The following is a 13,921-nucleotide window of genomic DNA, read 5'->3' as shown; positions in this document are numbered from 1 at the left end:
GGATTTCAATCTTGGCTGTCAAGGATTTCAATTCTGAGCCTCTCTTCTCTAACTGCATTGCCTTCAGGCTCAACTTCTGTATCTTCTTGTTAGTCTCCAGATCTCTGCTGCACAAACTTCAAATTCAGGCAAATTTTGCCATCCATGTCATTTTTTGATTTGTTCTGATTCAAATACTTTTATTGGATCATGATTGCCCAGCATACTGAATTGATAATCTTTACAATAATTTGCACACACTTGTCCAGCTCTAACTCTGTAATCTCCTCAGGTTCCATTATTCAACTCACTATCTGCTTGCTTTCAACTCTGTTACATATATAAGAGTGGCTAAATCTCCAGGACAGATGAGAGGTAGGCTACACAACTACAGGACAGGACAGAGCAAATTGCTGGAGACCTGATGGAGGTTTTTGCATCCTTACAAGCTACAGATGAGTTTCTGTATGAGAAAAGGATAGCTAATGTTTTCCTGTATTCAAGAGGGGCAACAGGGATGAATCAGGAAATCATGGTCCAATAAATCTTCTATCACTGTTGCGGAAAAGCCGTGGCCTAGAGACCTTGAGGTACAAATCCATAGATCCCTGACGGAGGCAGAACGGGTAGATGGGATTGTTTAGAAGGTGGTTGAGAAGCTTGCCTTCAGTGGGCATGGCATAGAACGCAAGAATGATGACGTACTGTTACAACTTAGTAAAACACTGGCTTGGCTAGTGTTTCTACCTCTCTCACCAACTTGAAGTTTCTCAAGCAATATCTGTTAGAAGCCTTCATTAAATCATTTGCAACAGTTGTCCTTCCTTCTGTCAAGTGTTATGAAATGCTTTGACTGCATTATAAGCACTATATGCACCCAAGTGGCTGTTGAAATTACACTAAGAAAGATCCTGCCTGGCACATTTTTCACATTTAATGCTGATGCTTCACTATAATTAAATTTACTCACCAAAATTTAACAAATATATGCTGTATATTAAAAACGTGGCAATCGTTAAATCACATGATTTATTTTATTAGCTTTGCATTATGAACAACAGGATTAGCTGTTGTGGACAGTTTGTAAATAGCTACTGTCCTGAAAGAAAGGAAGACATAGTTCACAGTCTGCTTTCTGAAAAACACATCTGACTACAATGCCATTCCGTATAGGATGAATACACAAATGAAGCTTCATTCAAACATGTTAGATTGAATCCTCAGATAACAACTTTGGCACGAATGAAAATATACATTGTGTATATACACTGTACATTTACAACATAGTATTATGATTATCTGAGGCATATTATACATTATATTGTCAACTCACATCATCTATATCTGTTAAAGTAGAAGTGCAAATTAAAGAACAAGAAATTCATATTGACAAATTATTAAAAATAAGGTTTACTACAAAAACCTTACACATTACATGTTTTATCAGTTTTAAATCTCTTATTTAGCTTATAACTATTTTACATAGGTTAGGTATCTAAAAATTTGCATTTTGCATTCTATTAGTATATTATCCCATTTTTAATTTTGTTCGTTTCTTAGCCCCCATTCAAATCCAATTAACAAAAGATATTCAAAAGCATCCCATTTTTAACTCCTCAACCACAAATAGATTTCCTGCAATGCTTTAATGATTGGAACAGGTTAAATACGTTCTTTCACTCTCAGAATGTCATGTCTCCACAAGTAAAGGCTTTGCCTTCTATCAAACCTTCACTTTACAACATTCAAAATTTCTGATCACCGTGAAATTAAATTGTTAGAGTAAAATTTTTAGAATTGTTACTGCAAGCCTTAGCAATAATCCCTGAATGTCAATATTTCAGATGAATTAACACAACATTATTCAGGAATGTGTATATTGAGAAGATGGCCATTTTGGCATAAAAGATCAACCTTGCCTGCTGTCCTATTAAATCCTTCAATACTTTGTTGTTAGAAATCTAATATTTAATTCTTTATATTGCCTATGTAATGTATTTGTCTGATTGTATATTCCACTGACCCATGCTATTTTAAAAATAAATTCTATTTGCTTTCCTTTATTACTTCTAATGTTAATATTTTCAACTTATTGCTCCTTTTTTTAAAATCCCTCAGCACAGCAAAGCATTTGCCTAAATCAACTTTTCAAATTTGCAAACTATGGTGAACTTTCAAGTCAGGCTAGTTGAGAAAAAAAGAACAAGCACCATCACATGAATTGATATTAAACAGTGAGGTATTAAGATCCAGAAAAAAAGGAAAAGAAAAAGAATTGGGCTTCATAAATGGTATTTATGACACACTAGGTGATGTTGAAAGAAAACTAGAGGAATAATATCCAGATGTTATGAGTTGGCAATTATTATTGATGCTGAAACCGGCAGAGTGCAAATCAAGGAGTTAGTGAATCTAAATTCCTTAGAACACAATCTCAAAATCATTGACTCCTACTGAGTTTGCTGGATTAAAGATTGTGCCCTCTACCCATGCACCTGGGAACTTTCATAGATACCACCTTTCAGAATTTGTTGCCTAGATCTTGTTAGCCTCTGCTACATCCTCCTCATCCTCTGATTAAAAGCACTGATTTGATTCACTTTTGAGGCATCATGAGAATACCTCAATTTTATACATAGCATGAACCCCATGGGTAGGACTCATGTTTGTCCTAAAATGCCTCTGTTCAGGGTGGAGATTTCCACTGTTAGATCCAGACTCTAACTTCTCGACAACAGTTACCACTTAAAAAGAAGGTGTAAACCTCTGGAATAAAGTCTACACCAATTTTTACTAATGCTGAATTGTTTTCCAAGGTGTTCAATTGTTCCCTCTAGAGTAGGTATAGGGGTCTGCTGCAGATCCTGAGGAATTTGGCCCCATGTGGCAGAGAGAAAGCAAAGTAATACTGCAAAAAAATATGATCACCTACCAGGTGAAAAACACATCTACATTCTGTTATCTGCTCCAGGTGGCCAAAAGACAGAACATTATTCCATTAAGCTTTAACAGATTATAAAAATATATTAAAGTCCAAATCCTGCATTACATTTACAGCACTTGATCTGAAATATTTTATTTAAATCTCATGATAGAGTGTGAAGTACAAAAACAAATATAAATAAATAGTCTATGTATTCAATTCCCTTAGCGTCAGAAAAAAATCATGTTAATAATGTCTTAGAAGAAATTTCCTGCCCCTCAGCTTTTAAAATATCTCTAGGATTGCTCTTTAATTGAACAGTGGTCTTCACAATTAGAACAATAAATGTAATCTAAATTATAGTTTGATTGGTACTGCAGATTTCAAAGATGCAGATAATATTGAAATCTATCTAGTTTCATAAATAGATTACTATTCTAATCCTAAAGATTAATGACACTTAATTGTTATATTCATTTCATAATGTAGATTCTTAAGTCACTTGTACAAATATCACTTTGGTTATTGTAAATGAGAAATAAATTTGCATGATTTGCTTTTAACAAACAATCCAAATGTGATGAAAGAGGATCTAAGTTATCAATTCAATGATTAATTAAAAGAGTACTATGGGGGAGTATCATTAAATATTTTGATACTTGATTAGTTATAAACAGCCAAATACTAACTGACTTCCCAGCATCCTTTATTTATGTATACACGTTGATTATTGCTGTTGTTCCTTTCCAAGTCTTGTGGTGCATTGAGTGTCTCGTAGTTCTTTAGCATTTGTCTGTATTTTTTTACGAGGCTGAGTTGCTAGCTCGATGCTCAACCCAGCATGTGCAAAGAGCCGCCAGATTCGAACCCAGGACCACTGGCCTCAAAGTCTGGTGCAGATGCCACTATAACACTGGCCAGCTATATTGATGTATACTCGAACCTATATAAAAATGTATAGGTGCATGGAGGTGGGAAAATAAATGGACAAATACATTGCATCTGTAAAAGTTGAGATAATTATTTCATGGATAAAATGCAGGGGGAATGAATTCATGATTCCACGTATATAAAGACACACAACACCACTCTATCCACATAAATGATGGCACTATGTATCTGCACTATAGCAACATAAAGTTGCTACAGTCCATGATCTACCTAGATTTAAAATTTATAGCTCAACTTGATTTCACATGTATGAATTAAAACAATACTGTACAACAGTATTTAAGAGAATAATTATCAGTAAAGCACTGATATAAACAACCTTCCTTGCTAAAAATACCAATGCCTGCTAAAATGCTAATTTAGTTTATATTATTAATTTATTGTCTTTGATTGCCTATAATTGCACTGAACACTGAACACATGAAAGGGTGTAGCATCAATCATTGTCTGACTTAGAAAATTCAGGAGTTGTCACAGTGTCTTCAAATGCTACCTTATTGGTGAAAGCAGCATTGAGTGAAGCACTGTTCTTTACATTAACACGTACCAGCTCGGACAAAGTAATATTGTCATGGTTCACCAAGGATGTTTTGTCCATGTTTTCCTTACTGTGTTGTGACACAACGCTGTCAAGGAAGTCTAATTTTTGTGGCAATATTCCACTTTCGAACAGGTGCTTGGCCAGATACGAAACACCAACATTGCCCAGGAAGGAGAATAACATGGCCATAGTTTTAAAGGGAAATCTTTGAACATAAACAGGATCAGCTCCAAATGTATGCTCTAAGTAACATCCAGGGTAAAAAATAAATGGCTGCATATGTAAATATGGTTCGCCACCACTAATTCGAAGCAAAAAGCCAATGATATATCCAGCAATGGAGCCGTATGTGTTTGTTCCCTTGATGAAGAGCACTGATATTAACTGAGGGAAAATAATAACGTAGACAAGATCTGAGCTCAGATACCAGAGGCCATAGATTGATTTAGCCAACAGTGCCATAGATGTTGCAGCTCCTCCAAACAGGAATATGGTGATTCGCATTACCCACACTATTTCCTTGTCTGTGGCCTGCAATAAATAATTATTTTGAGAAAATATTAATTACCATGACATGACTGTGAGAAATTAAAGTAATCTGGGTTTCCCACAAGAACTGAATTCACAGAGTATACAAATGAGGTGAGTATATTGCACCATTCTCTTTAGCAACTTAACATCACTGAGGATTACAGGTCTCTCCCTTAGCCTCTGTTGAAGTATAGACTTTGACCTACAAAACAACAACTATTGTACCATTTATTGTACAACTTCATGTTTAGCTACTTTGTACAAAAGAATCATAGCATGATGTAGCACAGCAACAGGCCTTTTGCCATTGGGAGCTCTTTAAAATAATTATTTATACCACAGAGCCCTGTAATTTATTTCACTTAAGCTATTTATTCACTCTCTTCCTGCAAGTTATTAATAAAGTTGCTTCCACCATTTTCAGGTAATGCAGTCCAAAAAATTCCATTACATGGTTATTTCTTTTGCTATTTTTATTAGGTTTGTGATTCATTTCATTTGATGTTTGGCACTCGATCATTTAGAGTATTTTTCTTTTCAAGATTCAAGATAGTTCACTGTCATTCCCTATACACAAGTGTAAGGAGAATGAGGTAATTGTTGTCCAGACTTGATGCAGCACAAAAATCCACAAAAGATGAAGAGCACAATAATATTCCAAAAAAAGTGTTTGTACTTCCATGACGTGATGCTCGGTTAATAATAAAGTAGTGGTGGAGTTACTGGGTGGAGGTGTTGATCAGTCTTATTGCTTGGGGAAAGTAGCTGTTTTTGAGTCCGGTGGTCCTGGCATGGATGCTACATAGCCTCCTCCCTGATGTGAGTGGGACAAACAGTTCATGAGCAGGGTGGGTGGGATCCTTCATGATGTTACTGGCCCTTTTCTGGCACTGTTCTGTATATACATATCCTTGTTGGCAGTTAGGCTGGTGCTAGTGATGTGTTGAAAAGTTTTGACTACCTGTTGTAGCACCTTTCCTATTTGCCGCAGTGCAATTTCTGTACCAATCAGTGACTCAGCCTGTTAGGATGCTCTCTACTGCACATTTGTAAAATGACGTGAGTATGGATGTACAAAGTCCAGCTGTCTTCAGAAAGCAGAGGTTTTGGTGAGCTTTCCTGAAAGTGTAGGATGTATTCTGGGACCATGAGAGGTTGTGTGTGATGTGCACTCCAAGGAGTTTGAAACTACTTGCAGTTTCCACTGCTGTGCCACTGATGTAAAGAGGGGGCGTGCATGACGTGAGTTCTCCTGAAGTCGATAATCATTTCCTTTGTCTTTGACATTAAGGAAGAGGTTATCTGTCTGGCACCTGCTCCCTCTAGGCCATCGTTACCATGGTTGTGATGAGCCCCACCACTGTCTTGTCATCAGAAAACTTGATTATGTGATTGCCTGGGTGTTTGGCCGTGGGTGAGCAGAGTGTACAGCAGTGGGTTCTGCACACAACCCTGGGGGGCACCCGTATTGAGGATGATGGGTAGGGAGGAGCGGTTGTGCATCCTGACTATCTGAGGCTTGTTTGTTAGGAAGTTGCACAGTGGTGTAGTTAGGCCAAAGAGTAGGAATCTGGTTACCAAGGTCAGTGGGACAGTCGTGTTGAATGCCGAACTGAAATCCAGAAACAGCATTATGACATGAGTGCAAACGAGCGAGAATCTGCAGATGCAGGAAATCCGAGCAACGCACACAAAATGCTGGAGGAGCTCAGCAGGCCAGGCAGCATCTTTGGAGCAGTTCTGTCAGTAAACATATTGGTCATTTCTGACTTTGAATATAATTTTTCTTAAATCTCTTCTCCCCCCCCCCCACATAAACCCATTTCATTCATTTTGGAGAAAATATTATTTAAATAGAATGAATATGATGCAAGAACATATCATGTATTTCTAAATCCTAAAAGCACAAAATAATCAGTGACTCATTGCTTGTAAGAAAATGAATTACCACTGTATTGAAATCTAAGCTTACCTCTTGTCTGAAAGCAAGATGGTAAATATTCCGAGCGAACATAGAACTTGCTGATAAGATAGAAGAATCAGCGGAAGACATCACTGCAGCAGAGACTGCGCCAAGGCCGAAAAAGGACACGTAGGACGGGCACAGATGCTGCAGCACTATGGGCAAAATCATGTCAGTCTCATTCCTGCTTTTAGGGTCCGGCAAGCCATAGGAAGTTTGATTCCAGTCTAAAAAAAAGGAAGATCTTAATATAAATGACACGCAGTTCATAATAATCTGTGGGCAAAAAGGAATGTATTCAAATATTTGATTCATATAAATTGTGGCAAGAAGAATTTTCATGGTTTGTAGTTTAGATAAATCTTTAATTTGTCAACATGTAATAGCAACATGGAAATGATATATGTTCAAAACATGAAGTTGATAGCCTTCCAGTATAATCAGTGAGAAAATAAAGACTATGGAACTTGGTTTACTGATGTATTTTAAACGACTACAGCCTTTGACAGATAATTCCTGCTAAACATAACTGATACAAGCTAGTAAAAGATGGTGCTTCGCAAATGGTTTAAAATACTCATCTATTACAATTAGACTGTGCGGATAACTAGACAATGAAGGAGTAAATGCTCCAATTAATCAGTTGCATAGCTTGACTGACACTATATGTGGGGGGCTTTCATTTGGTTGTCCTTTGGTATCACAAAAATGTTTGAATTTACAAAAAGATATATATTTAAAATATAGCTATATATATATATATATATATATATAGCTTTTTCACCCATTAACCAGTTAAAAATCATGGCCAAGTTCAATCCCTTTTAGGCTCTTTGATGGCTAGCTGTGAGTTCCAAAAATGCCTTTCAGTGATTTGCCTTTCTAGATCCATAAAATGCTGGCGTACAGTGGTGGGACACTCAAATGTGCTGCACAAAGATGGACATATTGCTTCATGTTTTGAAATGTTCAAGGAGCAGTGAAAATTTTAAATGCGAACACCGACTCTTCATACAAAGTACATTTATTGAACTTCAAAAAATAAGTAAAGTAGAATAATTGCAGTAGAATGAAACAGAATGGCAGCATTCTTAAGATCTCTCAAAGGATACAAATGGCAATATTATGGGGAAGAGATTAAAGAAACCGATTTACTGCACAGTTATTCAGTGGATTGAATGGTTCAGATGTAATGGGTCAAGGTGATACAGTGCGAATGAGTCTGCTTTACCAGTAGATGCTCCTATTGCACCGATTAGTACAGACGGGATGGCCATTACTATGCAGCCGAAGGCAGCGAGAAAGGAGAGGACTTGTGCATAGGTAGCAGAGGAAGCGGAAAGGACTCTCTGAAAATAGACCTGCCATGGGATTCCACCCAGCATCTGAAAAGATTAAAATATATCATAAAACAGAATAAATTATTCACCAAGTCAGGCAACATCAGTGGGATAGATAGTGCTGTGTAATTCCAGCATCCTCCCTTAATTCTGAGTTCTGGCATTCAAAGGAAATGCGTCTTTTGATATAGATTTACAATGAGCAATTTAGTCAGTTTAGCACAAACTTTCTTATTTATTTTCCTCGCCGATACTCAATACACTGAATATGGACCTCACCAGGATAGCGACCATTAGGAAGCGATCAATTCTAAATAGGCCATACCAGTAACAGGAAGTTGTCTATCCAGTTTAAAATGTCCTTTGAATTTATCGTTCCCATCCAAGGCTCCTGATAAACTTCATGGTTTGCGGTCCTGGTAATATCTGTAACTGCGGGATTTAACATGGCGAACGGTATACTGATCCACTGAAATAAAGAATTTTAATATGTTGAAACGCTGGCGTACTTATCTTAAGCTTAAGATTATATTTGAGCTCCCATTCGTTTGGATTCCGATTGAAACTCGCACCGCGTGTTTTCGCCTTAAAGCTTACCAAACCCAAGAAGATGCAGAACAACTGGACCACATCCGTGTACGCGACCGAGTACAGTCCACCCATCAGAGTGTAGAATATCGCGATCACCGCAGAAATAGTCACCGACAAGCTTATATCGATGTCCACAATGACGCTTAAAGTTGCACCTGGAAAAAGGAAGTTCAATGCCTTAATACTGTAATTTTAAAGACTATATTCTTTCCATCAAGTAATTGCTCCACCATAACATCTCGCACTTTGAACATCGAAACGACCCGTTTGCTTATTTCGCTGTATAACCCAAATGGTATCTTTTCCTTTGAAATGTGAATGGAAAGCGTATTGACCTTGCTGCGATTCAAACCGCGATTTCCCTCAACAAGCAAGCTCTTTGTGGAGTTACCTAGCGCGGAGAGTATGGCTGCGGACCAAAAGATTTCTCCCAGGAGAGCGGGGATGAAGATCAGTCCCCCCATTCGTTTGCCGTAGATCTGCTGAAAAGGGTCCAACATGGTCACGTAACCCCGCGCACGCATGGGTTTAGCGAAAAACAAGCCGCCTGTAAAATACAGATCTAAATCAGAACGGAAACACCAGCCTCAGTTATTACAATGAAAGAATGCATTTAACTTCCCGCTCTCGGGATTCCATTAACACGATGTCCAGCCACCGCTAGAATCGGAAACTCAGTATTTATTTCAACCAAGCACACAAAAAAATTGTGATACCGGAATTCAGAAATAAATCATGAAATGCTGCAAATGTTTGTGAACCAGACACAGAGAGATGAGGCTTTGTGTCAGATCAACACGGACCTGAAATGGCCACAGACTCAATCCGACCAGCGGTGCATTTACTATCTGTATTTGACTACGTATTGTCCTATAAATACATACGTTATATTAGAATCTGAATGAAATTTCTCTGCGTGGTATCATATCCACGTAATGCATACTGTTTAGAAGTCGCTTTGTACTTAGTAGGTTTAGTTGGACAGGCTTTGCCAATTTATATTTCAATGTCTATGAATGTTCTTTTTCGTTATCCTGCCAGTCATAAAAGCTGCCGAATATATTACATCCTAGCTTGAATCTTATACGGGTCGTCACGGTAAGAATATAGCACTGGCTTGACATTTCTTCAGGTGACACAATCCACAAGTGATAAAAGTACAGCGAATGAAAGTTATGCTTAAGAGTTAAGAATGGAGAGTTAAACCCAGATTATTATTTTCTCATTATTGCAAAACGCCCCCTCTAAAATGATTACATTTTGTAGCATAAGCGGGTTTACACGATGCAGATTTTCTGGCGATGTAAATATTACCGATTTTCCGGCAAACGGATTAACATGATCTCCGTCATACTCGACATCCGTCCCCACACCAATCTCCCACAGACTGGCAGCATCAATCAGCTCTATATCAATCTCTTCATAATTGATTTGGAAGTTTTAATTATTGAATTAAGACAATAGTTAAATTATTGTTGCGTGTTAACCAGCTCTACACTAGTTTGTATTGAAGGACTGCGTGATGAGTTTTGAATGAATTGCTTTCTGGAACTGATAGCTTCTCTGCGATTGTGTTTGTTAAATTTAGTGATTGCGGACAGCCTGCTGAATAGGAGTGGGCTGACTGTGTTGATTGCTGAAATAGTGGAAGCCTACAATTCATTTAAATTGTACATTCCCTTGTAGTGTCAGTTCATACCTACAACCAGGCTGAGTGCGTATCCGAAGGGAGCCTGTGCCCAGGCTAAGCCGTACCCAGGGACATAAACCGCTTCTGCTGTGCCATTGATATAACCACCGCCAACCCAGGTCGCTGCCATAAGAAAAAGAAGGGTTTGGTTAATGAAATATACAGCGGCACTTCGACCCAACGGTAGCGTTCTAGGCTACCACTTCCAATTGTTGTTCCAACATAAACAAATTCGAGGTATCTTGCTAAGAAGAAGGCACTGCAGAGTATTTCTAATTTGCCCGCCATTAAATTCTGCACGTGGGGCGTGATTTACTAATACATTCTAGGAACTGTTAATGAATACACTACAATTATGGTGAGTAATGTATCTGGAAAGACCAGTACCGCGACTATAGTTAGATTTCGGCTTCGTTTTTTTTTTGAAGCGGCGTCTGTTTTCAATGTTGGGCTGTTCCCACTTCGACCAATTTTTAATGGCTGGATGTGACTTTGATGGACAGCAAGCCATTCTTTTTAATTTATGCTTTATTTAAACTTTTTGAGGAATTTATAGCTTTGTAATAAGGAATACAGCAGCTGGATACTTGGCAGTTCCTCTTCCTGTGGGTTTAAAAGGAGTGTCCAAGCCTCGACGTAGTTGAGAGCGTACCCAACACTATTTGTATTTGACTACGACGGCAGAGCCAACCCGGGGAACAGGAGCTGCCGTCTTTCACTTCATCGCGCCCGCTCAGACTGAGCAATAGCGAAACTATCCCCGACAACTTGAAATCGGAGCAAAATTTAAAGAAAAGAACTAAAGTTCTGTGTGGGGTGGGGGCGGTCAGCGGGGTCAAGCAGCGTCTACGAGGGCAGAGGAATGTGATGGTGGACGTTTGAGGGCCTGCCGCAGGATCTCGACCCCCAATCCCTCTCCCTCCACAAGATGTTGCTGACCCACTGAGTTCTTCCAATAGTTTTTCATGACTCCGAGTTCGAGGACCTGCGGTCTCTTATAAATACAGAATGAGAACGGGATGACAAGCCAGGATTACTCACCCGTCATGGTGAACCCACCAACCAGTAGACCGATATCCCTTTCCCCGATCATTATGGCTTCACTCCGATCGATCGCTCCTTCCGAGGCTGAGTTTTTATTTTTCCAGGCTGCCCATAATCCAACAAATAAGATTAACAGGTAAAACAGGACGATCGCTACGATCCCGTCGATGTGAACAGTCATGTTCCTCTTGTAATGAAGCGAGCAGAAACCTGCAATAGGAAGAAACATCCACACCCCTGTTACTTGGAGTACATGGATTAGTAATAAAGAACAAACACAAAAAGCTTTCCTTAAGGACACGTAACCTGCTACAATGGCTGTTGTTGTCTGCACTTTATTAATTGCCAACGCAGACGGCAATCAAAAGGTTTCTTTTTAAATAAGCCGTGGTCATTATCATTCGGGTGTGGCCAGCTTCCCCGATAGGTGCAATTCTCGGAAACCCGCCGCTAAAACACGGCTGTTAGTGCGTCCCCACAGTGAACAATCCAGACAAGCAGGCGAATGGGGCAGGGGCGGTTTGCGAAGACCGGCTGTCTGAACACCAGCAAATCTGTCATTGTTGGGAAGGGTCACCAATTCCCTCGGTTGGTTTATGAGAATTAGGATGCTACTCCTGTGATTGCAGTTCCTTTACGAACCGTCGCTACTCTAATACCCGCGACGCAGATAACAGCCGCGTACCGACTAAACAATGCCTTGTCAATAACGAAAGTTGAATCTCAAGGATACACCCTAGGCTGGTCAGTTCGCTTTCACGCAAATTCGGACCATATTTAACCCATTTTTTGCACACAGTGAGCAGATAAAGCAACAGGGATTGACAACTGTCAACGGGGATTGACAGCTAAACTATACAGACTCTTCCTCGGAACTGGATCCACAAACGAAGTTTGTTCCCTCCCACAAAGCCAACTAACTCGACAGCATTGTTTAGTTTTGTGTCAAATGCCCTGTACCTGCAGTTACGAGTCCACGATGTGATCAATGGGACAGCAATGGTGAAGAGGCAAAGAGCGTTAAAGCATTTATCGTCGTACGAGCGTACAAGGATGCTCCGCGGCCAAGTAATGCAGACACTTTCCCCATCGCGGCATTCTGTTGGGAAGCTAACACTAAACCGAGCTGCCCAAGCACAGGCACTTTCTCAGCCCGGTCCTCGTTCGTACTTTAAAGATGCGGGGCCGGAGGAGACCACGTATCAATTCTTAACACGTACACAGGCATGCATTATTATCTTTACAAAGTAATACAACGAACCCCCCTTCTGTAACAGTGGCTTTCAGTCCGCCGACCCACCTTTCAACGTGCTGCGTGTGACTCCAGTCCAGAGAAGGGTTTATGAGGACCAGCCCGACCACAGACCCTGGATGCCTGGCTCGTCCTCAGACACTTTTCACATTGGTTTATAGAGGCGACGTTTTCGTCAGCAGCTCCGGATGAGGAAAGAGACGAACGTCATCTGTATCGGAAAGAAAGCCCCCTATGAATAATTTGGATTTGTCAGTTTTGGTCTGAAATTCGTTAAACTCGGAGCGCGGCGGGCGGGCAACATTGGAAATAGCTTGACACACAATATGTAGTTTAATTAGTTTAATTAAGTAAAGATAATATATATTATTCTACGTGACGTCTTTCATTTTCCCAGCATATATATAACTTTGAGTCTATTTATGTTGTACACGTACTTCCTGAAAGCCCAGGAGGATAAAATGACTCCCAAGAAGAATAAATCACTGGACATTGGCTTATCCATGGGCTGCTGGTAGTTCACCTTTGAAGCTTCGTTATTTTCGAATGCAAAAGACTATTTGCAGAATGTCTAAGAAATAGTTAATGAAAAGGTTGTGGTGTAAAAAGGCCATCAATACCAATGGCCATTGGACCACAGGCAACGAAATTCAATGTCCAAACAATGTAATAACTTGGACCGTAGCAAAAATTCCTGAACAACACTGGCTCTTGTGAAAATGAGAGGAAGTAAGTGCAGTGATGTATTAGAAAAAATGAAAAACAAAGCGGCTACTTCCCGCCAAGTTGGTTTGGGGAGTGGAGTCGAAAGTGAGCCTTGGTCAGATAATCAAAGAATTATCCTCCGAACCCTCACTATATTTGTTATTTAGACTTCAAGAAATTGTGGAGTAAGTTTAAAAGCGCCTGGAAGGCCAACATCCCTGAATCATTCCTAGTTCCATGCAGAATTATGAAGACAAGGACCAATGGGTGACTGGAGAACAAATACAAGAGAGCTTCAGTTCTTGGTGTTTTGGGACAAATTCTTGGACAGGAGGTAACTCTTCAAAAATGACAGTTTGTACCTTAACTGGGAAGGGATCAAATACCTCCTGGAGAGGCACAATAATGTGG

General features: G+C 39.5%; 1 protein-coding gene across 4 annotated transcripts; it reads right to left on the bottom strand.

Moving 5' to 3' along the window:
* Window positions 1-999: 999 nt before the first annotated feature.
* LOC140726764 (high-affinity choline transporter 1) lies at window positions 1,000-13,031 on the bottom strand. Of its 4 annotated transcripts, none has more exons than XM_073043558.1 (9): window positions 12,854-13,031; window positions 11,551-11,763; window positions 10,519-10,632; window positions 9,211-9,366; window positions 8,826-8,974; window positions 8,554-8,697; window positions 8,120-8,273; window positions 6,898-7,115; window positions 1,000-4,925 (listed from the first exon to the last, which is right to left on the bottom strand). In XM_073043558.1, the coding sequence occupies exons 2-9, from the start codon at window positions 11,732-11,734 to the stop codon at window positions 4,290-4,292; spliced, it is 1,755 nt and encodes a 584-aa protein (XP_072899659.1). In that variant the 5' UTR covers window positions 11,735-11,763; window positions 12,854-13,031; the 3' UTR covers window positions 1,000-4,289. The 4 variants fall into 4 exon arrangements, with proteins under 4 accessions (XP_072899659.1, XP_072899661.1, XP_072899662.1 ...); XM_073043560.1 differs by lacking the exon at window positions 12,854-13,031 and adding an exon at window positions 12,514-12,743; XM_073043561.1 differs by lacking the exon at window positions 12,854-13,031 and adding an exon at window positions 12,239-12,366.
* Between the last annotated feature and the right edge of the window lie 890 nt (window positions 13,032-13,921).

Source organism: Hemitrygon akajei, chromosome 4 (genome assembly GCF_048418815.1).
Source record: "Hemitrygon akajei chromosome 4, sHemAka1.3, whole genome shotgun sequence".
Taxonomy (NCBI): domain Eukaryota; kingdom Metazoa; phylum Chordata; class Chondrichthyes; order Myliobatiformes; family Dasyatidae; genus Hemitrygon; species Hemitrygon akajei.
Note: the sequence above shows the minus strand (reverse complement) of the source record. Positions and strands in the feature narration are given on the sequence as shown.

What these genes read in the sequence shown, in the direction of transcription:
- LOC140726764 (XM_073043558.1), bottom strand. Translation starts at nt 11,734, where the DNA reads ATGACTGTTCACATCGACGGGATCGTAGCGATCGTCCTGTTTTACCTG. An exon ending in TGGTGGGTTCACCATGACGG is followed by an intron (nt 10,633 to 11,550) that starts GTGAGTAATCCT and finishes TTCTTATGGCAG; the next exon opens with CGACCTGGGTTGGCGGTGGT. An exon ending in TAGACAACTTCCTGTTACTG is followed by an intron (nt 8,274 to 8,553) that starts GTATGGCCTATT and finishes TAATCTTTTCAG; the next exon opens with ATGCTGGGTGGAATCCCATG.